Source organism: Thermobia domestica, chromosome 1, assembly GCF_964235325.1.
Source record: "Thermobia domestica chromosome 1, izTheDome1.hap1.1, whole genome shotgun sequence".
Lineage (NCBI taxonomy): Eukaryota > Metazoa > Arthropoda > Insecta > Zygentoma > Lepismatidae > Thermobia > Thermobia domestica.
The window spans coordinates 216,854,021-216,881,971 of record NC_137454.1 but is presented as its reverse complement, the minus strand read 5'-3'; the positions used below and the strand labels follow the sequence as shown (position 1 = coordinate 216,881,971).

The 27,951-nt window shown below is 35.7% G+C and overlaps 1 protein-coding gene across 9 annotated transcripts in view; it reads right to left on the bottom strand.

Moving 5' to 3' along the window:
• Positions 1-27,951, bottom strand: part of LOC145693750 (uncharacterized) — a 290,468-nt gene that overhangs the window by 71,666 nt on the left and 190,851 nt on the right. For all 9 annotated transcript variants that reach the window (XM_081770043.1, XM_081770044.1, XM_081770042.1 and 6 more), the window contains 4 exons: positions 24,164-24,249; positions 22,304-22,376; positions 11,846-11,964; positions 4,192-4,313 (listed from right to left, as the gene is read on the bottom strand). In XM_081770043.1, coding sequence (XP_081626169.1) covers positions 4,192-4,313; positions 11,846-11,964; positions 22,304-22,376; positions 24,164-24,249 — 400 coding nt within the window. The remainder of the gene's footprint in view (positions 1-4,191; positions 4,314-11,845; positions 11,965-22,303; positions 22,377-24,163; positions 24,250-27,951) is intronic.

The window sequence follows — 27,951 nt, the reverse complement described above, 5'->3', positions numbered from 1 at the left end:
AATATTGCCAAATTGGGGCCTTAACTTTTCTTCTTTCTTTTTTTCTATCTAGTATTTTGGCAAATTTAATTGACAGTCTTCTTCTAATTTTTTTTTAAGTGGAACATGCTATCAAAGGAGCGAATTGTATTATTATTCCAAGATTCGTTGAAACTGACCAACTCTCGTTGCCATGGTAACGATAGAAGAAATACATTAAAAGGTCACAACGAGGTCAAAGTTAGCAACAATGAACAGTGCGAGATATTTGCTATGTACAATAATACACATAATAATAGGGTAATTGCATTTCAACTAATCAAAGATGAGCCTACAACATATCCGCCAACCTGAATTTCGTTATCACAGACAGACATGAATGACGAGCACTAGAAGGGGCTAATTTTATTATACACCTAATTCGCTCCTTAAATAAATAAATAAAATCAGTAAAGCGTAGAATTTTTACTATGCATGCTAGAAGTATGCACTTTAATATAAACTAATTAATTACCATTATTCCAATGAAACTGCTAAATGTTCGTCGTCTGTTTCCCACTACCAACACAATCGATTATGTCAGTCAATATTTTGTTACTGTTTGAGTCTGCACATTTATTATTACACACATCTTTTTATCTGCCTAAATTTCGTCCTATTTCTTTCGTGAAATCATCATCCGTGTGTTGTACACAAGCTTCTCACGCTCTTTCGTGTCCGACAACGTAAATAATTTCTTCGTTATTCAAATTTTCTATTTTAGTTTGAGTGTCTTATTTTTCCTTGCTACTCGCCGTAGATTCGGAACGCTGTAACTCGATTAATCTCGTAAGCCTCTGTTGTGAGGTTTTCGACATTTCTGACATATATTTCTTTTAATATATATAAGCTCTAACTTTGTAACCATTTATTGTATTTGTACAAAACTTTTAGTGGACTTGTAAGAAAGTCTGAAATTTTGTTTCCAAGCATTGTTTCAACGCCAAAACTCCAGCTGAGTATCATTACGTCCAAACATTGCTGAAGTCTTTTCGGGAATCCAAGAATGGCATTTCATCCGTAATAATCCCAATCACATCACGTATCTTCTTTCGGAGGAACTGAACATCTTTCGGTGTTTGCTTGTAAACTTCTGTATCATTTTCTTACGAACCATATTGGGTAGCGTTGTCATTGGCACTTGCAGCTCAAGGATCTGCGTTTCAACGATTTCTTTGGACTTCGCAACACGCTTTCCTGCACGGACTGAATCACATCAACACTGGCTGTTGGCCTTCCGCTACGAGGCAAGTCCAAGACACTTCCGGTAGCTATGAACTTATCGTACCATTACTTGATACTTGAACCTGCAGGTGGTTGTTTCTGATATTTTTGTCGGAATTTTCTTCTCACCAAAACACTAGATTTTAACTCACAAAACCACACCACACACTGCGCTTTCTCTTGAGTAGACGCCATCTTTGTCACGTGATTTGCGGTTATGACGTTAATGTTTACATCCGCTCATTGTTGCCAACAAAAGTTTTAACATTTCCACTAAACATTACAAACAAAATACAAAATTGTAAGTAGTACTTTCAAAGTTACAACTTTTTAATTTTTTGCAGGACTTTTGGAAGACTGTATATATATACACAGGGTGTTAACGAACTATACCGACAAACTGTAAGAGGCGATTCCTTCCTCACATCAAAATAAGAGAAAAAGTTCATATGAACCTGTGGGGAAAAGTGCATAGTTTCAGAGATAGGACTGTCCAAAATCACAAAAAAAGTCAAATACCAAGAGGCTCAATTTCGAATTCGAGAAACTGTGGATGATGGTCCTTATCAGCGTAAAGGAAGTGATGTATATTTCCAGTCCGAAAATGTATATTTCATTAATGTTCAATAGGTGTACAGAGTATTCCCTGCAGGGTGAAATTCCCAGACTTGCCATCAACCGAATTTTGAGATATGCTCTGACTTTATTATCGGTCCAAAGTAGGCAAACGATAAGTCTTGATAGCAGTGAACACAGAATCCTTTGGCGCGATGTCGGAAGTGTTAAGGATCGTCAAGAGCACGGTCTCTCGTACTCGGGAAAACGCATGCTGCGATGCTTTCTTTCACGTTTATAAGTGAAGAAAACGTGAAATATACTTTGACGAAATACATCGCATCACACTTTATTCTGAACACAAGAAAACATGGAGTTGCCGGTTCTTAACACTTTCGACTTCCCTCCGAAGCCCTGGGTGTCCATTGTTGTCTAGGCTTACCTCCTGCCTACTTTGGACCCTCCTTGAAATCATGGTATATTTCTGAAAACTCTATTGAAAGCATATCTGAGAATTACACATTGTAGGTAATACCCTGTACACTTATTGAAAATTGATGAGATATTCACTTTTGGATTGTCTATGCGTGGCTTCCTTTACGCTGATAAGGACCATCATTCACAGTTTCTCGAATTCGAAATAGGACCTGTTGAAATTTGGTTTTCTCGCGATTTTGGACAGCCCTAGGCCTGAAACTATGCAATTTCGCCATAGGCCCATATGAACTTTTTCTCTTATTTTGATGTGAGGAATCATCTCTTACAGTTTGTCGGAATAGTTCATTAACGCTCTGTATATATATCCTAAAAATAATAATTCTAGGTTGATCCCATAGAACTTTTTTTTAAAAATCATTACGTTTTATTTTGAAAATTTTTTAAAAAAAAGTTATTCGAGGTTGATCCCGTAGCACTTTTCTTAAAAAAAATATTAATTTTAGAAATCTCAAAGTTACCTGTACTTGTTTCTTTAACGATATATTTCAACTGCAGCTTCAGACAACACAAAATCTATCAACTAGGTAGGCAAAAAACTGGTAAGTATTGTTTGTAAATGTAAAGAGGCTACGTTTCTGTTTATTTAGCTCTTTTGTTACCATACCAACTTTCGTAATATGAAATATTCTCGGCCTCGTTCTCAAAAAGATCACTTCTGATTCTAACGTGTCTACGATCGAGTCTATTTTAGATCCGATAATTTACGACACCATTAATACGACAGAATGCTTTTGGACCCTAGGTACAGATAAATAGAGCAGAAAAAATGGGCGCCTTGTATAACCTAGTGAAATGTTAAGACAAAATACCGAGTTCCCCATATCGAGCAATGAAGAAAAGAAGCGCAAAACAATCTTATGAATTTCGTATACTTTCTACTCTTACAGCAGTAGGTTATCTACTTAAATACAGTAGTTATGTATGCATATAACTATAAGCAGACTTTATATTAGGTGATTTATTTTGCTCATTTTCCAGTAATAAAAAGTTACGAGTTCGAATTTTATATTGAATTAAAATCTATTTGAAGATATAAGCGAAAAACACGTTAATCTGAAAGTTTTCGTAATTGTTTTATATAGAAACATTTTAAAAGTATGTACTGACCAATTGACATACAAAGATGGAGTTTGCACGTGTATGTGTTAATAATTCTTTTTTCTACTTGCCAAAATGGACAATTAATATGCTAATACAATATTTCAATATAGCGCGTCTGGTACTGACATTCGCAGCAGTGTGAGCAATATGCAATGCTGCCTGTTTCTAACTGACAACAACGCGCAAAAACAACTAGATGGCTGCTCAAGGCAATGTAATTTCTCATCTGAAAAGAGCTGTAGGGCATAAATTCATGTCCACACAAACCTCATCAAAATATAGGACACAGTAAAAATAAGACTATTTCAACACATATCAAGAAAACAAAATCTGCAAAAGATGGAACGAAAACTAAAATAAATAAATAAATAAATAAAAATTAAAACTAAAAAAAAAAAAAAAAAAAGACCGCTTCTGAAAATTTTTAGTTTGTTATATGAGCCCTTATCCAAATCAACCCTTCAAATTTTCTTTGTTGAGATGGATAAAGTGTCCTCTCATTTGCTTTCTTTTAACCTCTACAGTTTCAAGCTGAATTTTCAAAAACTCTTTCAAGAATTTTCTTGTAGCTATTCCTGGATGATTTGCAAACTTTTATTTTGACGTAAGCCTGCATTCGAGGGATTCACATGAATCTCACGAATTTGAGATGCTGGCTATCGAAAAAAGACTGCACAAAAGGGAAAAAATTTGGAAAGCTTAAAGTTAAGATTAATTACTTTTCACTCCTTTCCTTTGCGAACTTATGAAATTACATAAACTAAAATAATAGAAGAAAGAAAGAAAAGAAATTACCATCTCGTGGAGATAAAATTTCGTTTACTTGGGGTGGAAATACATTAATGTCCTCCTGCCACTTCCTCTCAACAACATTAATTGGAACTGGACCCATTTCACGTAAATATTCATAAAAATATCTGGAACGAAGTTAATGTATTAAAATATGAAAATTCCACAAACACCATTAACATCACTCTTATTTATTCACTTTCATATCGTATTCTGTTCTTGGGAAGCTGCAAAATAACCACATTATCTACCTCTTTACAATCTGCTTGCTTCTAACGACGAAGCTATAATGCTCTAACATGTACGTATGCACATTTACACGATAAGAAGCAACCAGTTATATATATAAACCTTCTTCATTTCTATGTATGATTGAATATTTCACTGAAGATTCAGATTTTATTCAGACCTTAGTATACATGGACGCTCAAAAATTAAAGATAAAACTTTATTTGTGATTCTTCTACCCAGAGAAAAAATTAATTTAGATGTGTGTAACGCTACCTCTAAAGCCACTGTACGCAGTGACAATTCCTCCATGGGGCAAATATCTGATAATGCTTAAAATGAGTCACGAATATTTTTACACTACTACTTTCAGCGTAGTGGGTCTCCCCCTCCTTCACTCTCGGAATAAATCGGAAAACATCACGGATTGCATTGAACAAAATTATCACTATCTTCGAAACTCTAGTATAAACAAACACACACAACACGATTTTCTTGCGATTAGTAGTTAACATTCTCGCCTTTGTTTACACCCCAGAAGGTATATGTGGTTTAGATAACGTTAAGTTTTAGATTTATGTCTTTTACAGTTTCGAGCTGAAACGAAACGTTACAACACGGGGATTCAATTAATGATCTAAGGGTACATTTCACTATAATGACAATGTATGCTATACTGCATACTGATTACATTCCTTGTGGAAAGGAATTTTGACTTGAGATTAAGTCCACTGAAAGATCACTCTGTTCCTTGCTTAACAGCGTTACAACCACACAGAAAAGAGCTAGAATTAGGATACTGACTTTAATGTCATTTCCACGAATTCAATCGCTTCCATACTTCTGTCTGGGCTTATACCGGAAACCTTAGAAAGGATATCGCAGCACAACTGCGCCCGGACAATCAGACATTACTGCAGACACATTACGTTATAGAATACTCTAGATATATCGTGGAGTGAAATATGTGAACCCAACGTGTAACCCACCATCGATATAGTGGTTCCGAAGATGATGAAATTTCGTCTTCCTCTTTAAATCTCTTTACATGAAAATACTTCTTAATTATCATCCAAATAAAATAATAGAATTATCCGAAAACTTGAATATTACAGACTTTCGAACACACGTATTTAGTTTATGTAATAATCACAGACAGTACGCCAAGAAGTGATGATGCTGATGAGGATGCTGAAGTGATTAGTACGACCTAGAGATGCAAGGACTCGAAAAAAAAAAACAGCTTTTTTTCTTTAAAAAAAAAAAAACTCGTTTTTTTTCTGCTTCGCTTTTTTGCTTGGGATTTTTTTTTCTTCAAAATTTTGCTTTAAATTGATAAAGCATACTTTGTTTCGCTTCTCTACAGCACAAGAACTCATTTGATTAGTGGTTGATGTAGATAATAATATAGAACCTCTAAAATAAACCATGAATTTCGAAAAGATTTTTTTAAAAAATTCTTAACATATTTACATTATGAATTCCAAAGGATTAATCAATATATATATAATATTTTTTTAACTTCTTATATACAAAAATAAGTACTTTTTTTTAAAAAAAAAAAAAGATACACAAATAATTAGCAAAATTGTATGTAGTATTTTCACTTCAAAATATCACACACTCTTTTTTTGAAACAAAAAATAAAACATGAGAGAAATACATTTATATGATAATCTTAAAAGCTGCACATGAAGAGCTTGGTTTCGGGTGGTTCTGTACATTCTTGAAATTTTTAAGTTTTAACTTTCATATACATTGTATGAATATTTCGAACAAATTTTTCATTCATTGATCACATAATGTTACCACCTATCAGGTGCTTGGAATTTGCAAAATCTGTAAAATTCCGAATTCTATAATACACTGATTGTTTCTTAAGCTTGTTCAGAATCGGGAAAGTACCAAATTTTCTGTTAATGGATCATATGCGTAATAGACTGTTCTTCTGATCGTGCGGTTTCCTAGACTTATAACCACCATCACGGTTTACCCAGTCCTGAAGGTTTCTGATTTTTTAACGACAGGAATTCAACATATCATTACGAAACTTTCTTTAAATATATATATATATATATATATATATATATATATATATAAAGAAGAGAAAAATTATGGAATACATTTAAGAAGAGTGGGAAGAATCAATCACTGTTTCAATTCACAAGAAAGGCGACAAAACTGAATGTAATAATGATCGAGGCATTTCTCTTAACATTCTATTAACAAGATTGATTCCATACGCAGATGAAATTATTGGAGATTATCAGTGAGGATTTAGGGAAATCGATCAACTACCAACCAGATATTTATTATTCGATAAATACTCGAAGAGAAATGGGAATATATTACCCAGTACATCAGCTGTTTATTGGTTTTAAAAAGGCTTACGATTCAGATAGGAGGGAAACATTGTACAACATTCTTACAGAATTCGGAATACCGAAAAAGCTAGTTAGATTAATTAAAATGTGTTTAAATGAATCCCTAAGTAAAGTCCGAGCAGAAAAATTCTTGTCCATGAGCTTCCACGTCAAGAATGGCCTGAAACAAGGAGATGCATTATTGCCATTGTTGTTCAGCTTTGTTCCGGAGTACGCTATAAGGAAAATTAAAGATAGTAACCAGGCCCTAGAGCTGAATTGTATTCACCAGAATACGGCGTATGCTGATGATGTAAATTTAATAGGGGATGATAGGAGAACAATAGAAAGAAATGCAGAGTCCTTATTAAACGCTTGCAGCGACATTGGTTTAGAAGTAAATGCAGAGAAAACTAAATACATGGAAGTTCACCAGGATCGTAATATGGCAAATTATGGATGCGTTAAAATATCAAATAATACTTTCGACAAAGTAAATACTTTCAAATATCTGTGATCAATATCACCAGACCAAAAATCATATCCACAAAGAAATTAAATGTCGTCTGAAATCAGGAAATTCGTGTTATTATTCAGTTTAAAGTATTTTATCGTCGCGAATTCTGTCAAGGAATTTAAAGCTTAAAATATATAAAACGATAATCATGCCTGTTATGTTTTATAGTTGTGAAACATGGTCGCTTGTGGGAAGAACGCAGACTAAAAGTATTTGAAAATAAAATACTGAGACAAATATTCGGATCCAAGAGGAACGGGAATGAGGGAAACTTCATAACGAAGAACTGTATAATTTATACGGTTTACCAAACATCATTACGGTCATCAAGTCTAGGAGGCTCAGGTGGGCAGGTCATGCAGCCAGAATGGAAGAGGGTAGGAACGATTTCTAAGTTTTAACTCGAAATTTAATCGGAAAACGTCCATTAGGAAGACTTAGGCGCAGATGTGAGGACAATATTAAAATGGATCTCGCAGAAATAGGAATACAAAGTAAAAACTGGATCCAGTTGGCTAAGGATTGAAGTCAGTGGAGAGCTTTTGTGAACGCGGCATTGAACCTTCGGATTCCATAGGCCATAGAGAGAGAGAGAGAGAGAGAAAGAGAATATATTTAAGTTCTGCACAACAACCACGAGTGAATGGTTAGCTTTTGCGCTCCTATCGGGAAGTCCAGGATTCAACACCGCATTCGACCATTTTTTCTAAAGTTTTTCTTAATTGTGTCTGTGAATGTAGAGATAATGCATGTACTGTGAGTTCTGGCCGACTTCCTTTCTTGTCGTTTTTAATTCGTTGTTATTACTAATTACCAGCAGTGACGGATATGCGAAGGGGGTTAGGGTGGGGATGTTTTACGGGTGAAGCTTGCAACCCGAAATTACAGAATTTCTAAAACAAACGAAATATATGTTATGCCTTTACTCATAAACTTCAAGCTCTTCTCAAATAAAAATTAGGTATTTTTAGAAAAACTAAACATTAATAAGAAAAATCCCTCCCAAAATACTTTTCTAAATCTGCTACTGATTATCAGTATAAAATGGTCTTCAAGGTTGTATCCGGAAGGTTATTGCTGAATGAATATTGCTGAAACAAAACGAAATATTAGTTATGCTTGTACTCATAAACTCCCAAATAAAAATTTAGGAAATTTTGGAAAAACCAAACATTAAGCAGAGAAACACCCCCCAAAATACTTTTCTGAATCCGCTACTGATTATTTGTATAAAATGGTATTCAAGTTTGTATCCGGAAGATTATTGTTAATCATTGCACAGCTACAGTATAACAAGAATGTGGAAGTACGCTTTGACAGATATAGGCCTACTGACAAACGTACGCTCTGACGGATATATTGAAAAACAAAAGTTTAACTTATGTGCTAGAAGCTAAAGTAGTCCTACTAATCTCTAGGAAATGAAACACGGATGACTAAAAAGAAATGATGTAGAAAAGAAAAAAAAATGTCGATAACTCAGAAGTTAGAATAAATATCTTCTACAGTTGCCCTCAAATACTACGTACTGTATGTTTACTTTAATTCATAAAACATGTGATCCATCCATCATGATGGTGAATTTCAGAGCGAAATATAGCATTTACGTCATGAAATCTTATTTAACATTAGAGTATACTATAAGGAAGCTATTTAAATAGAAAAATCATGAAAACGAAAAAAGCCAAAATTTCCAAAATTCTCCTTTTTTCCCAAAAAAGCCGGCTTTTTATGTGCAAAAAAACATCGATTCAAAAAAGCCTGCTTATTTGCATCTCTAGTACGACCCTCCGATATATACTTATTTGGCATAGTCAAATAATGATCTTATATCACAGCAGTTATCCTTAGTCGTCCATTACAGACGAGTTTTGTTGGAATCTTGGTAAAAATATGGAAGTATTGAAAATTATACAACTCTTATCTAGCTTATGCCAGATTTGATTTATTTTGTGATTTTATCTTGTACAATCCTGGTCACAAAAATCCAAACGATTTTTCAGAATTTAAGACTAAAAATTTATCCTAGATCGTTTCCAATTCCTACAGGTCTGCACACGAGAAATGCATTTTTCCTACATTCTACCAGGGAGAGTAACATACGTAGTATATAAGAGAACTATATCATCTGAACACGTTACAAAACAAATATATCATTGGTGTACAGAATACACATAACGAATGACAAAAACGGAAGATAAAGGTACATGTTTAATGGTATGCTGGGTGATAGATCATCAAAGCGTGCAGAGGATACAAGAACAACGACAGTAGGAAAGAAAGACAGACGCGTTTGACTGTAGTGGCTTCGTGGTATGGACAAGGTGACGTATCTATAGGTGAAATTCTACAATCATGTGTCGCATGCCCCGTTCCCATTTGAAATATTGGACCTGAATTCAAGATGGCTGCCATGATGCCAAATGACATCTGGTGCGCCCCCAAACTCAATTATCTCATCCAAAGTTTCATCATCTTTCCTCACGCCGTTACAAAAATAAAAGAGTGCTGCTGGACTTTTGCCTCACCCTGTATATACAGATGAGTATTTTGCCATGAATTCGAAACCCATGAAAAATTGTTCGTGTTTTGTAGATTTTATTTTTAAAAAAATGCTTGAAGAGCATAGAAGCAACAGATATTCAGTGTCCAACTGAAATTTAGGATTATCCTTAATTTTAGAGGCCGAATATACAATAAGGTAATCACAATATTAAACTGAAACATTGTAATAATTAAATATAAACTAATTATTTGCTGAGCAAAACTATATATTTTCATTAAAATTCAACACGTGTTACAGTTTCGCCAACTAACTCTTTGGCTTCATCAGACAATATATTGTCTAATGAAGCCAAAGAGTTAGTTGGCGAAACTGTAACACGTGTTGAATTTTAATGAAAATATATAGTTTTGCTCAGCAAATAATTAGTTTATATTTAATTATAACAAAGCAAAGCTTCTACTTATGAAAAATATCACACTTGTAATAATGTTTCAATACTGCCAGGGACATACTAAAGTAATGAGCAACAATTTTTCATCAACCAAATTTTGGTTTTATTAAAGAGAAACACACATCATATTAATCAACGTGCTTTTCACCTACGTCTTCCTTTCTTTGCCTACATTTATCCACTTTTCTGGAAGCTTACGGTAAAAATTCGTTCCAGGTGCTGGCAAACTGACGCACTGTTTTTTTCATATCCTCTGTTGGCTTGTACCCTTGGCCCCGCAACTAGTCCTTCACAAGGCCGAATAGACTATAGTCGGAGGGTATGACACGATTTTCACAATTTCTTCCCTGGTTGACTGAGCCGAGTGCGGGCAGACATTATCGCTGAATGATTTTCTTTCAGGAATATTTATCCCGCAACATGACGGAGCTTGTGAAGTGTTTGCACAGAGCAGCGAACACTTACGGCTTTCCCACATGGAAGAAATTCAACAGAAATGCACTTCTCTGTATTCTACAAGATGGTGTCCCTAACTTTGCCAGTAGACGGTACTTTCCGCTTTCTTTCTTTCAGTGATTTGGAATGATGCTATTTCATGCCCTGACGCTTTGTTTTCGGTTCATAATGATGGGACTGAAACCTGTTATCACCGGTCACATCTTCCTTTTGATAGATCTGTATAAGCTCTTGAGTGTATTTTCTCGCTGCACTTTTTTGTTCAGTCGTTAATAAGTGTGAGAGCCGGAAGCAACAATTTTTTCGATTGCTTAATCTTGCAATCATTTTTCTGCACCTACACTCTGTCTTATAGCAAGTTTTGTTGCAACTGTATCTACAATGACCTGTCTATCTTGCTTAATGATGTTATCTTGTTATCTACTCTTTTATGCTGCGCTCCGTCTAGATCGCGGAAGGCTGATTTTATATGCTCGTGTTTCCAATTTTAAAATGCTTCATATGTATATCTTCTATTCCTGCCAACACCCATACACATCTCCATGCGTATGCTGAGGACTACTGTGAATTTTATTAGCAGGAATTCTCTCTTTCACAAGGAATCCAATCACAGCATGTTGTCAAAACGAAACATTACCATTTTGATATAACTATCTGTGCCCACACGATGAAAGCTATGAACGTCACATTTAAACGTCGCATTCAATGAAATCTAAAGATTGCACTGATTTACTTCGTTTACGCATACTAGTGGATTCTGATTTCTTTAAAATGTTGCTCACTACTTTCAGAATGCGCCTCGTATATACGTTAGAAAAAAAAGAAGTATATTATATTGTTAAGAGAAGAAAATTAGCTTAATAAACAGTGTAATGGTCAACGCTCTTTTACATGTTCTTACATACATATTGTTCGTTTTGTTTGAACGTACATTATTTTTACTTTCATACTGATTTGTATTTTGGATAGAAAAAATTCTACGAAACACTTCAAATTACCAGAAAGATATTTTTCTTTGAAAAAAAAAAACAATACTAATTTTATAGAGAAAAAAGTATAGTTCAGCATCAAATACTGCTCCAAATACTTAATGCAAACAGAAATTTCAATATATATATAAAATAGTATATTTTACTTACGAATAAACGAAGGCTCTTATCTGTTGTGCTTCTTCAGAATCATTCACATTTTCTGAATTTAAAAATGCTTTCAGGCTAGCGATTTCTTTGGACCCGTAGAACTTCTTTTGAGGGTCCCACTGAAAGAAAGACATTACCATTAAAACTGTGCATCTTAATTATAAGACAATGTAATAAGACAAACCAAAACACATTATGGAGTAAAAACACAACATCTGTGCAGAACAGTATTAAAGTTTGAGTGACCACTGTGCTCAACAAGTCCCATGCATCACACATGATCAGAATCACTTAAGAAAACAGAGCAATACAAGTAGATCTCAAAATAATTTTTTGTGCTTCTGTGGAAGAAACCATATAGCATAAAGTAAACAAAACCCTAGAAAATATTTGTGTGATTATTAATTGTTCTATCACCAAAACTGAAACTGTACATACGTATATAAATAATAAGCAGCTGTACGAACACTAAAATTCCGTTTGTGATCCTGCATATTTAAGATAGCTTAATTTCTTTACTCTCTATTTACGTTAAGGTTAACCAAGTATCAGTTTATCACAAATCATCAAATTAATAGCTTCACCCTTATCCTTCACTAAAAGAAAACAATACAAGGTGAAGTACTACATCGAAAGTACAATCTTCCTGTCTAGTTGCTGCAATGAGAAATGAGAGAAGTACTTCACTAAATTACGATAACTAGACTAAGCAAAATTTACAATTTCCTCCTTAGCTCCTTAAAACTCGGAAGTCCCGGTCAATAGCACACTGCTTGTAAAATATCGATTATGTTCTTATACAAATGATCCTTACCCTTCACCGTTACAATGCCTTATTGCTTATCGTATAATGCAAGTTGCACTTGGCGTATTATTTTTATATAATTTCAGAATAAGACGAAGTTTTACTTCGATTGGAAAAGGCAATTCCACTGCAAAATCATGATCTTGACAATGACATCAATTTTAGCTTAATTCAGCAACATTATATTAAGCAAAGTCGTCATCTTTAAATTTAGAGCTTGGTTATACAGCAGGAAAGGTTTAAATTAGAACCTGGTATTTACAACAGATTTGTTGGTTTGAACCTTCTGTTTTCAGCACCAAGCCTATACTCTAGTGGATTTTCTGGTGGACAAACAACGTCTATATATTTGTATACCTTTCGAGTCCTCGTCTGGAGACACAAATTCCACTGTATGGCAACGTCACAAATAAAGAACCATAGATTAGATCTACTAATCTATGAAATAGTTATATCGATTCTTTCCAGATGGCAGTTAAAGTCGATATTGATTGACACTAGCATCACTTATTAATGTAGTAATCGATTCAACTGTTTGTTGTGTTTGTAGAGTAATGCTAATGGCTCCAAGTTAATCCGCGACGTTGCCACATTGTGAAATTTCGGTTCCCCATAGCGGCTGAAGGAGCCCCCGGAGGGCATACCATCATATAACATATTCGCTTTATTTTGGCCTGTAGAATAGTAACTCTGTAGTCCTGGACGCCATTTTTAGAACACCTGATATATATATATATATATATATATATATATATATATATATATATATATATATATATATATATATATATATAACAGAATAGGAATGCTAAGAGACCAAACCTATTTTGTCTCTTAGTATATCTTAACTGTCACTCTCGAATTTTCAAGACCTTCCGAGTTTCCAAACGGCGTTGGCGCGAGCAATGTGATTGCTACCTGTATAAAAACGAAAATATTCCAGAAACAAGACAACAGCAATAAGTGAACAAAATAAAATCCAGACTACGAAAACCGAAAAAAAAAAAAAGAAATATAACTCAAAAGAAACAATATTAACATATAAGCATGCAATTTTTCCCAAACTAAGAATTTTTAATATTTCAAATCGAATAAGGACAGATATAAATTGTGTACTGCTTTTTAAAAATTGACAAATCACATTCGATTGGACATTTTATCATTTTACACACCCTTGCTTTGGAATTCAACAGTGAAGACCCTCCCTGCATTTTTCTTTTCAGTAGTTTGGGTAGCGGAGAAGCTTGCATATTAAGCATTAAATTCGTTCCTCCACTTTCAACTTTACTCTGGAAAACAAAAAATAGTGTATGACTGGTTTCGTAGTAACTTTGTAAAGGAGAGGAATTAAAAATTACAGGAAATCTGTGGGGTTACTATATTTACAACGGACTCTTGTCTTCTTACGTAATCTATTTTGTTTTAAACATAAATACTTGTTCGGCAACTTACTTACGTTCGGTAATGCATTTCGCACCTGTTTCCATAATTAAAAATAATTTCAGTTGTGTTTACCAAATTACATTTGATATTAGATTTTTTTGTTAAGTATGATTAACAAAGAGTCTATATTCTTGTTTATATGAATGCAGTGGGAATAACAGATAGGTAGAGATATACATAAGAGATAAATATTCGGTGATAATAATGCTATTTTCAAGAAAGTAACTATACAAAGCTAAACATTTTTTAGATGCATGAAGAAGACACTTTGTTCAAAAAATATTTTGTTTTCTTCATATCACAATTACAGTTACAGTGTTCTTATATATCACCGGACAGATACTAAGGTCAAATCTATGAATTCAAAGTACTCTTTTCATGTAGTACATCACACTCACTATTACGTTATTCTGTTTATTCTGCTGTTATTCCGTTTATTCACTTTTATATTATATACATTAGGGTGGTCCAAAAACATATGAAAAAACTAAAGTTTTGAATTCACTAATGGGTTACTTGTTATTTTATTTCTACCAGTCACATGCATTCATGAGGAAAAAATCACCAATGTACGACTATATTTAGAGGTCGCTCAATCTTGCACAATATTTAACCGCTTAACTTAAAACCACGAATATATTCGTGCAAGGGAAAAAGATCTGAATGTGATTATAAATTGAAACGACGATTCCTTACGTTGCACTCTATGCATCTGAATACATGGGTGTTTGCTAGGTGTGGGTAACTTTCATTTAGCTACTTTTGGCTAGTATTTTGTGTTGAAGGCCATTACTTATTTACAAAGTGATGCTTTTTCTCTGTGAAATAATGGTATTTTTTTTGCAAAAAAGAATACAATAATTCGCAATTGATTGAATGGAATATTTACTTATAATGTAAATTTCTGGTCCCCCCCCCCCCTTCCTTGGCTACGTGCCTGATCATAACGAAAAATTTAAGAATGCAGCATTTGCGGCGATGAAAAGGCATTTATGGTATCTGTCTGAATACTTAATTCCTCTTTCACTTTTTGATTCCGGCGTGTCAGATTCAACAAAGCAAGCGATAGCCAACAATATGGTAGTCAAACCTGAAAAGAAGGAAGATATGAGAAGAGCAGATGGGAACAATTTCACGACGGCAGCTCAGCTGGAATCCTATGCTACAAGGCGCTCCACCATATTCTTCAATGTACTTCTGAACGATGGTGAAGAACAGGCAAAATCTTTCCTTCAAAAAGATCCTTCGTCTTAGAAATGAAGTATACCAAAAAATGAATACAAGTGTTGGAAACCTGGCTGTTGTAAATGATTGTGCTGAAGGAACTGTTGCCCTTATTCAAGCTTACAACAGTTCTATAACGAAAGATGAGGCCCAGAAACAATATTTCGTTCGTGTTGTTGCTCTACACCGTAAGAAAATCAAAGACTTTAAGAAGGCTACACTAAAAAAATATTAAATTATGAACAAAAACATTTTTAGATGTGATTTAATAACGAACAGATGCAGTATGAAAGTGAATATGGAATATGATATAATTTTATTACGTTGTAACGAACATTACCTAGGTACATTAAAAACTGTCAACTTTGAGCGAGTACTTAAATATATGGTAGAGCCTTAATATTTTGCAGTTTTGTTTGTTGACGTCATAGGAATAAAGGAAGAAATGACCCAGATTAAAATTCGTTAAGTTGATTTTTTTGGACCACCCTAATATACAGATATATAAACAATAATGCGAACCACAGGGAAAGTTAATTTAAACAAGCTGGGAAAGCACATAATGTTTTGTCCATAAAAATTATCTCTGGAGAGGACACATTACTTTTCATTCCTAATATCTGCCTATGACTGGACACCACGTTAAATAAATTTAGATGTTTTTGAATATATTTGGAAGATAATGCAGTTGGGAAGGAGAGGTACACATACGTCTACTCCTTTAGGAATGGCAGTGTCATACTAAATGCACATCTGACACTTGCATCACACGAGCTGCCACTGCAGACTGATTGGTGGCCGCACTACAGATCACGTACGATGTCGCACACGAAGTGATAGCTAGGACTATATGTAACTATTTGCTTGATACAGGACTAGGATCACGTGTGTTGCTCATCAGATTTCCCCCACGTTTCACCACCGTAGAACCACCTCCAATGGTGCTACGGAAGAAAAAATTGTGCTGGAGGGAAGAGAGGCATCATTTTATTATATTTACTAATGAGAACCTATTACATAGCCCGTGTTACCCACCGCCTCCCTTAGTCTCCACAATTACAAAACCTGTCCCAGTGAACATGTGTAGGACTAGATATAACGGCGTGTGGTCCAGTTTGCAACCCGGCAACAAACCTTGATCAACTATGGCTCCAGTTGGAAGAAATGTGGAATGACATTTTACAGGATGACATTCGACACTTACATGAGCGTCTCCATGCAAAAGTCCAGGGATACAACGACTGATATAGTCTTTCGACACGCTCCATACATTCTGTCCATACTGTGGGACAATGTGCTACCTATGAAGTGCGGCATTAAAATTTTATTTACGCGGAACCATCGTATCTGGGTGTTAAGCATTCATTTTTAACACACTTTAATAAAAAGGCAAGATTCTCAATTCGATCTGTTTAAATCTATCTATCTTTATCTACCTACATATGTTATGGTTATGTTCACGCAGAATTTTTTAAGTGCACTGATTATTATTATTATTATTTTAAAGACATACTTTGCCGTTGGTTCCATACTACAAGTTTCATTACGATCTAATGATAGTTTACGGAACTAAATCACGAAACACATCAACAGGCGCAGCGTTATCACTCTTTTCTAGCAAGCGATAATAAAAATAAAAATTGAGCTCCTTCGTGGCTAAGCGGTTAGCGTGCGCACCTTTGACATGGGAGACCCGGGCTCGATTCCCGGCGGGAACTAATGTGGTTTGGATTCCACGTTAAGCAGTAGGTCTACGTCTCACATAGCCTCGTTGCTGAACAGGACGTTAAACTTAAAATCAATTCAAAAATAAAAATTAATAATAATAATTTGTGCATTAGGTTAGTTAAGGTTCGAAAAAATAAAAAGTCTAATAATTGTAGAACAACGGAAAGCGTTCAAGAGAAGCAAAAGCGAAAGGAGAAAAAAAATTAAGGGAAAAGAATTCTAAATTTTCACTGAAATGGAATTAACTAATATGTATATATAGATTATTCATGCATATGAAAAACAGAAAGAAAAATTCACCTCTAATTAAATCATGACAATGTTTGACGATTAATTTTATGAATTATCAAATTTCAGGAACTTGTTTAAGTAACATCCCGATCACGAAACTACCTTCTATTTTTCATTTCTCAACTAAAATTAGCAATGGGGAACTATTGACTTAATTTTTTTTTTCATTACATATTAACTGACATTTTGAATATTATGCTAAATTGTTTCATCTTATTATTTATTTGAATCAAATGACAAGCACTTTTTAATTTAAAGGTTTATTTTTATTTGTTTCAGGTATTACTTAAAAAAATCTAAATATTCCATAACGTTAATTGAATTCTGGTGTGTTAACAACAGAAAAATATAACAAGAAAGGAAGCCAAAGAAAATAAATGGTCATGAACAGATTGGTCTTCGTTATTGTTCAATTTCACAGTTACACTGTAGTTATGTTGTACTTTTCATTCGTACAATACAAGCAATAAAAGAATAAACTACCTATTCACGATTTTTCCCAGTGAAGTGACTTATACCACATGATGGGGTTGTTTCTGGAAAACTGATTTATGAAATATTAACAAAATCGTCAGAATCGTTTTCAAGAAAATGGCACTTAAAAAAATACCCTTAAGTAAACTACCCTTACTTTTAGACGGAGGAAGAAAATAATAATAATAATAATAATAATAAAAATCGTTCGAGGATCACATAAAAACCATAAGTTTAAAATTTTGGTTGAGATACCTTGAACGGTATGGTCACTAGGTGAATGTACATTAGGAAGAACAGATGGACAGATGCCGAGAAACTACTTTTTTGGTATCTATGGAGCCTGAAACGTGTAAACCCATTGAAATCTAGAATTCGATTTTTTTTTTTTTCACGATCACTGAACTTTCTTCTCTCCTTTCGTCGCTTGAAAGTAAAAATATTGTGGCCAGCAGGAAGTTTATTTTTATTGGTCTGATGCAAAAGTTCTTCCCATTTTTCACCGAAAACTTGAAAAACAGTTGCTTTCTTAAAAGCATATGCCGTTCAGTTCGATGACCTTTATCCATCTCTCCGATAGCTGCAAAATCCCGCACTCATAAATTCTGAAGTTGCTGGCGAAAGAATTGATCCAGGTGTTTTTTCGGATCATTTAAGGAAATACAGTTTTTACCATTTAAGCTGTTTTGAAGCGATCGAAATAAACGGTAGTTGGAAGGTACAAGGTCGGAAGAGTACGGTGGGTGGACCAAAACATCGCAATTAAGTTACAATAGTTTATGTTGATGGCCAAAATCATATGATCTGGCCAATTCTCGGCGCTTCTAGTCGACTGCTCGCTTTAATTCAATGAGTTGTGAATCAAACAGCTCTGTTTCAATCCCACCAAATGCACAACATAACTTTCTTCAGGTGTACGTAACCTGGTTGTTGCACTGAAGGGGTATTCCAGCCCTTACACCACGATCACTTGCGCCTAACATCGTTATAAACAATCTATTCTTCATCGCCTATATTTGCTTTAAAAATGGATCGATTTTGTTCCATTTTAATAAAGAGAACCACAAGACTCGGTCTATTAAATTTTTCTTAGTTAACCCATGCAGCACCCATACATCGACCTTGCTAACCATTCCAAGTTGATGTAACTGCCTTGACATTATCGACTGTCTGATTCCAAGAATTTATCCGATTCCTCGGATTGTTCTATGTCAAGCACTTTCAATTAAAACCAATATTCCGTTACCATCAATCCTCGCCAGTCGTCCCGAACGTGGTGCATCACTAATATTTAAAATTGTTTTCGCGAAAGTTTCTGACCACTTACGGCATCTGGAATTGTCAACAGCACTCTTACCGTAAACAGTACTATCTTCTTTTATGTCTACGACGTATTCTTGCCTTTTGGAAATAAATAAATAAAAAAGTATACTACCTATGTCGAAGGTGCTTCTTGTTTTCTGCTATTGTTCATGCTGCACAACATGTAAACAACATAACCAAATCATCCAATTTTTTCTCGTGTACCCACGGAAGTTCTTTCTGTCACAGATCAGCAACACTTTACACGTGAAGTAGCAAACACTTCAGTTTTGCGCTTCAATGACATCTTACGCCAAAAGCAGGACGAACTTTTGCATCAAACCAATAATTTCTTAAAACGGAAGGTTTCTCTTCTTCAAATGACACATTCGATTATTACTCAGATTTTCATATATATGCTGTTGGACAAAAGAAACACAATACCAAGGATGAGGAATAGGATTGACCTAAGAAATATTCGATCGGTGAGGCAGTAAAATGATTAGCAGTACAGTTCTTCGACGCATTACGGATGATGGCCACACCCAGAGGCATGCCATATTTGGAAGTGGCCGAGTGTTGCCATGACATGTGTCTGGGCGTTTGAACAATTTCTCATAGTTGAATGCAGCAGCAATCAACAGATTTTGCCTTTGATCGTGTAAAAATTGCAGCAAATTGCAACTACGGATTATCCTTCCATGGCATCAGTGCTATGCTGGATAGAATGCAGCCCCAGCGATACTAATATGAAACGCCGACTCCAGGAACGACGTGCAGAATCCGAACGATCGCATCAATCCACGGACCTAGAGGAGACTTCTTGTGTACTTAAGTATGTTGGATCGGACAGTGAACAACGCTGGCGCACGAGCTCGGGGTGTTACAAAGTAATCAGTGTTTCCAAGAACAGTTAGACGTCATCTAGCGGGGCGAGATATGTTTGCACGGTGCCAACTGTTGCAGTGCCTTTTGACTACATAGCATAAACATGTGCAGCTGTAATTGTATCACGAACGTCATGGATGAGGACCAAACAGCAAGTAATCTTTTGAAACGAATCATGTTTCTGTCTGCAGTATCAAGATGATCGATCCGTGTCTGACAACAGGTTGGGTGATGCATTCTAGATCGAAACACTAGTATGGCGTTATCATATGGAGTTTTATTGGATTCTGTGCTCACTCATGTCTTATATGCATTGACCAGATACACGTATTAATGAGATGTTAGATCCGCTTTTGGACCTTTTAGTCTTTTTACTACAGGTCCTTCATGAAGCCAATTTCCAACAGGATAACGTACATGAACTACTAGATTTTCTGAATGCACACGTTGTGCTAATACTTTCGTGGTTGGCGCGTAATTTGATCTCTCGCCGATCGACCAATTCTTCCAGCACCACAAACCTCCCAAAGCTATGACTGATGAGCTATGGTAAGGTGCAGCAGACACATGGCTTGTCAAACCCTAAGACATCTAGGTCTCATGCTCTCTATGCCTAGCCTGTTGTAGCAGTTCTGTAGGCCCGTAAGGGACTTCTGAATTTCCTGCAAAACTCTCGAAGCTCTGTGACATCACATGAAGTAATGAATGCAACCACTTCAAACCTGTACCATAAGCTATCTATGTATTAGAGGTGCAATCTCTGCTTTTTTTTTTTTTTTTTTTTTTTTTTTTTTTTTTTTTTTTTTTTTTTTTTTAAATTAAATGTCCAAAAGCATCTGTACTGCCTATCTTTTACTGGGCCATCGTACATTTTTATATTATGTGTTCCATTTTCACTTCTATACAGCAAATACATTACGTTAAGCATTTTACCGTGGTCTTTACAATATTCAAAACAACACTTGGTAATTTTGGGCATGGATTGGTTCAAGACAGTCTTATGTAAGGTTATGGTATTTTGTTTTTAAGATCACCAACAGAAGCAAATTACAGCAAAGAAAATCATTTACGGGGCTACTATACTTAAGAGATAAGGAATTTTTAATACGAATATAGGACACAAAAAATCTATTCCTCTAAGAAACTAATCACCACAATGGGAATTCTAATGAAAAACAAACATCTTATTTAATTGATATAGAGCATCACGAAGAAACCCAATGCACTGAAAGAAATGTTTCATTTTGTATTTCAAGTCGGAAAACTTATTATTTGAATTTTAGTACTTGATGATGACGATACATATGATAATGTTAAACGAATTGTAATATCGCAGTGTTGTAATACCGATTATTCAAATTTAATAATAATAATAGTAAGAAGAAGGAGCGCCCATTCGTCATCCAGGGAACCTTATTCCTGCGTCTATATTACTATTCTCAGTCGAACTGTATATTTAGTGCATATATGCCAGCTTCTGACTTTTATACATACATATTACTTACTGGCTGTTTTCGGGAGAACATGTATCTACTGAACGATATTGGAAAGTTGCTTCTGTTGATATGAACAACTTCTACAGAAATAAGAAAACTTTCACATTATAATTATCTCTAGGCACCCAAGCCTTCAAAATATACCAAGTGCATATACTTACGTTAATTACAATGTGAAAAACTTTGTCTTGGCCTTCACATACACTTGATGTAAACTCATTGCAAGACTACGTGTAGGGCTACGAGACCTCGATATAGGATCTGTATTGAGATCAAAATCACACTTTGAACCCTCCTCTAGGCGTAATGAAAATCAAACTACCATGTTAATCCCTTCATAAGGCACAAACCACGCATTCCTGGACCTAAGTTGTAATAGGACTCCTTTTAAAATTTCTTTGGCGTGGGACACCCGGGTTCGATTCCCGTCGGGAGCTCATGTAGTTCGGATTCCACGTTAATCAGTAGGTCCCGTCTCATACAGCCTTTCTGCCGAAAGGGACGATAAACTCAAAGTAGTAGAAGAAATCATCATCATCATCATCATCATCCTTCTTTTTAAATTTATTTAAATTTTATTTATTTATTTTTATTACATCTTAGAAACGATGGTTGTAATTTCGGATCAAACAATAACTTAAACAATGGGAATAGCTGCCTCACATAAAAACCCGAGTAGTGGTTCGCATTCCTTAATTGGGTCTGTCTCATATGACTTTAGTGCTACAGAAAGGTCATTAAAACTGCAATTACCTAATCAATCAAAATGTTTCGTAAAATCTTAAAGTAAAAATGACTACTACTTACATTTGATTCGGAAACATGGAAGTTGTTTCTTCTGAGCTGGATCAACTTTTGCAACCTAATTTTCAATTCTTCTCTGCAAGAAAGAAAGACGTGAATTCTTACAGTTGTAAAACATCCTTTTCTTAATAATGATAATCTGTACAAAACTTACTTCGCCTCAATCCGGGAAGATATCATTCAAAGCTTGGTCCTCTCCTTAAATTATAATTTTGAACTTCGGTTCTGAACGAAAAAAACTTAGTCTGTTGTCTAAGTGTGTGAACTACTCTAAAGTAATTTTATGCTACGCTCTGATGAAGCTAATTTATTACATGAATTCCATTAAATCCGTTTCTAATAAATATAAAAAAAAATGTCAAAATATAATTGGGAATAATTAACTTAAATATATGTATCTAAATAGTTATAGATCTAGTAGACAGATCTAATAATTACATTTAAATGGCAATATCTTAACAACTGTAATTCTGAAAATTGTTGCCAAATATCCTAGTTAATGACATAACAAGCAAGAGTGTCACACGTATACCAAGTGAGGCAGTTTAGTTTGTATGGCATAATATTTTCTCAATATTGAAACCGGAAGTGGTAGTAATCTCTACTACTTCTGGTTTTAGTAGAGGTTAGAGTGGAGATGGAATATATTCTTGATGACGGTTAAAACTATTTCTTGCTATGAATTACAGTTTCTACTCTATAGCGATCGACGTTAAAACCGGAAATGGTTTTGTGCCAGTTCCAGGTTTGAAGAGAGGGTTAATATGGAAGATAGTAACTATTCTTAGAAAACTAGGCAGATTCCTTTAAAAAACTTCTCGCTATCATTTTTTTATCTATGTAGATTAAATTTGAAACAAAAAAAATATACTGAATTTCTATCACTTCTGGTTTCAGTAGTTTTAAGGATGGCAATGGAATGTATTCTTGGAACGCTTAATCGACTGAAGGAAACAGTTTCTCACTATCTATTACTGGTTTTGCTCTATAGTGATTAACGTTAAAATTTAAATAGTTTATTTCCACCACTTCCGGTGGATGGGTCACCTCCATTAACCAACTCCTTCCGTAACGTTTGATCCTCTACATCTTGGCCAAAATTGTTGGTGATCCATCGAGTAGTTTTTGAGAGGTTTTGTCTCCCGGACGGACAAACAAAGTAAACACACAAAGGCGTTTTGGTTGGTAAAACTTCTAGGAAACAACCATTGTCTAAGCACAACTTGAGTTGTGTGGTACAGTTCATGTGGTCCGAGCGGCTGAACATGGCTCATAAGAGTAATAGAATGTCAAGGATCGAACTGGGTAGTGTAGAGGTTAATGCACCGTTACGGTAAGCCGGACCAGGGTTCTAATCTCTATGCAGTGATAAAAATTTCCCTTTTCGTATATCATTAATGATTTGAGTGGGTATCGCATTCTTAAGACTTCTTGTTCTATTCTTTCGTTCTCTAAAATTTCATACCCTAAAAGCTGTGAAATACACTAGTATATAATACATAAGCAAAAGCTACTCAGAAAACTAAAATATTACTTTTTTTTTTGATCGAACTAACTTTATACATTGTTCTTGAACTAATACTTTAAAATTAAATTTCAGTCACTCTACTGAGAACAAGGACTTTTTGTTAGAATACTTTACGACATTACCATCGAAAACTGAGTCAGAGAAAAATATTTGTACTGAAGTTGCGTGATTTACTATGTGGCCAATTACGAAGTAATAATGCATAGTGCTATTCACATGGTTTCACTTGCTTGTGAACAAATTAAGCGACTGGCAAATTTAATAGATTCTACTATATACAGCTGAGTTCTGCCATAGAATGTTCAGAGTGTTTTTATACCTATTTTAAAACTTACTCGGGGTTTACTGCAGGAATTACTTCTGCCTTTGATGATGATTCGTGGATCTCTTGCTTCTTTTTTGGCTTAGGTTTAGGTTTTGTCTGAAATGATAAATGTTATTTTCAATAAAAGCACTGGTAGAATAAAGAAATAGACTTATGCTTTGAATTCGAATCTTATGCTTCCACTAAGAACTGCCAAGTAACGTCGTCTGGCAAATATTCCACCAAATACTAATAAATTCAATTTAAAGAAGTAGTGTTTGAAAAAATAACCATTTATATATATATATAAGGTAAGTCAGGGTGTCTACTGGAATACCAGAAAGTAAATTCATGACTTTTTCATGACTTTTCATGACCTTTTTGTTCAAATTTTCATGACCATGGCGATAAAAATTTACCATTAGTAATAATAAACCCCTACCATCAGTGGTGCATCGGAACTATGCGGGTTGCTAGTCTTAAATATCACTTATTGTGAATCTTAAAGAAAGAATCTAAAATTCTGCCGCCTTGTGCTCGAGCACAGAATAGCACTTACCTAAATACGGGCCCGCTCTTACCAGTGAATCACTCTATACTGTATTTGAAGTTTTAATTCTGAGTATAATTATCCATCTAGCAGAAATTTGTCTGAAATTAAGCACTCAGAGAACTGCCCCAAGACAAAACAAATTATAAAAGAAATTCGTTTTAAAAAAATAGATCATCAAATTTAAAATCTGCAAACTCAAACGAATAATATTATTTGCATAAGTCTAAAGGCCCAAAAATACACAATTTACATTTCTTAGAAGTAAAGAAATAGCAGATCAGAAAGTTGGACAGTAAAAAGTTGTTACTATATTACAGAGACTAGAAGATGAAATGGGGAGCAGCTAGGAAGACAGTAAAGTACCAGTTAGCCAGCACTAACTGGTGGGGGAAATTCTCACAATTACTGACCTGATACAACTGTTTCAGTACATGCAGTATGAGGTATAAAAGTATGAAGTATAAAACTATACTCTGAGATTTCAGATTTTCATGACCAGTTGGGTAAATTAAGGACTTTTTCATGGCTTTCATGACTACTAAGCAAAATATATGACTTTTTCATGACTTTCATGACTTTCATGACCAGTAGACACCCTGTAAGTGTTCAATAAGTAACTATTCTGAATCTAGCAATATACAATAGTTATCAAAATAACAGAAACAGCTGACAAAAAAATTCAACTTGCCTGATTAATCTTGCATAGGACTGTCGTTAGCCTGCTGATTCATTGTCACGTAGGCATTCCTAATTTAGTGCCCACACTCAGTTCTGTCAACGAGGATGGATTAGAATATCTGCCCCGTATTCTGAGATCCTGAATTAACTACAGGCGTTAGGCGGGCCAGGGTAATGTAGTTCACCCCGATATTTATGGAACCACGCTTGAATATCCCCAGCACCGTGAATTGGCGCATTGTTATCTCGGACAATTGTACCATTGATCGGGAAAATCTGAACCGACCGCACATAGTGATACAAAATGTTCACATAATCACTGGCAGTAATGTGTCCTGTAAATGTAATCTCAGCATCTATGGAATACCAGAGAATGGCAGCATCACAGAATCGTCACCATGTTTCACGGTAGAGATGAAACAATTAACAAGTTTGTTTGGGAATCTGCCATCACAACTTGTTGTTGGAAGGTGAATCATACAGCCTCGATGCTGAAACCGACACTAAACTCCAATTCAACCATCCAACCTAAAGCGTTGATGGTAAAGATAAGAGGTTTGGTAATCGCATCCGACTTCGAATATTATGGTTATGCTGCTAGCATTGGAATGTGATTCTTATAATAGGTTGTTCCTGTTGCTGATTAAGTTTCACACTCATTTTTGCCATATTCGCTCGTCGGTACTTGGAGACAATCCTCAATGCTCGGCGATCTCTGTCAGTAATCACTGTCCTCCGCCCACTACTATCCTTTGCCAATATTGCTCTGACATGAGTCCTGTAGGCTGTCATCACTTTTGGACACTGTTCCTCGCGACAAACCTAACATATACTGTCCACCTTAGATACAAATGCGTCAACTAACCACGCATCCACAATTTAGCCTCTTCGAAATTCAGAGAGGTCTCTTATTTTGCATCTTCACCGTCTGCCAGCTTCAGCCAACGTCTCTATTCTAACAAATCTAACGTTCTATAGATCACGTAACACATCAGCAACAACGGTGGAACACTATATATATATATATATATATATATATATATATATATGGTGATCAGAAAAATGGAAACACCTGTAGTTGGCAATACGTCAGATGTATGGGTTGGCAGTGGTGTCGTGGCGCCCGCAGCGCCGGACCGCTGGTGGTGGTGTGTTGGGTAGGTCTCCATATTACGTCAGACGCAGTGGAACAGCAGTGTCCAGTGGCTGCAGCAGACGGAGGTAGTGTAAAATAGGAGACCTCTCAGATTTTCAAAGAGGGCAAATTGTTGGTGCGCGGTTATGTGGAGTGAGTGTGACGGCAGTGGCTACTGTGTTAGGTGTGTCGCGTGGGACAGTGTCGAAGGTGATGACGGCCTACACAACACACGGGAAAACCACATCGGGGAAGCGGAACAATGGGCGGAAGAAAATCATGAGTGACAGGTCACGCCGGGTATTAAAGCGCATTGTCACGCAGAACCGTCGTGCCACTGCGGAGCAAGTGACGGAGGAATTCACTCAGCACCTCCCCCACCCTGTTTCGACAATCACAGTCCGCCGCGAATTACATGACATGAACTTACGGCGTCGTGTTGAACGTGCCAAACCGCTCATCAGGGACCATAACGCTTTCGCACGCCGCAAATGGTGCCGCGACCATGCAACTTGGACCGTTGAGGACTGGAAACGTGTATGGTCGGATGACTCATCTTTCACCCTATTCCCAACCACGGGCCGTGTTTGTGTGTGTGGAGAACGCCGAAAGAAGCTTATGATCTGCAGTGTCTCCGCCCAACTGTGAAACATGACGGCGGCTCGGTGATGCTGTGGGCCGCCATATCATGGTTTTCATTGGGTCCTGTGGTCAGATTTAGCGGACGAATCACTGTCAACGATTATGTCGCAATTTTAGGAGACCACTTGCATCCTATGGTCCGGATGTTGTTCCCGGACAATGACGCCATCTTTCAGGATGATAATGTACCCATTTACACAGCTGGCGTTGTTGCAGCGTGGTTTGAGGAACATCGGGATGAAGTTCAACACCTCCCCTGGCCCGCTCAATCCCCAGATCTCAACATAATTGAACATCTGTGGTCCGTCTTGGAAACACTACTCCGGCGACGATTTCCACCTCCAGCCTCTCACACAGAACTGGCCGATGCCCAGCACGAGGAATGGTGTAAAATTCCACTTGCTACCATTCACGACCTCTATGCCTCCATCCCACGTCGCATCAAGGCTGTTCTGAAGGCGAAAGGTGGCCCGACACCATATTAATCTGGTAAGTTGCAATTTCGTTCAGGTGTTTCCATTTTTCTGATCACCATCTGTATATATATATATATATATATATATATATATATATATATATATACACACTCCCTCTCTCTCTCTCTCTCTTTGTCACACACACACATACACACATACTATTATTATTTCACAAATCTTACGTGTTCCAAACTAAACATCTTTCCATTATTTTGATAACTATCTAAATATGGATAAAATACTCTTGCAAATGAAATGTACAGTCATGTCCAAAATTATTGTCGCATGTCTATAAATATGTTGTTGTAGAAATTGATAACGAATTCCCCCGGTAT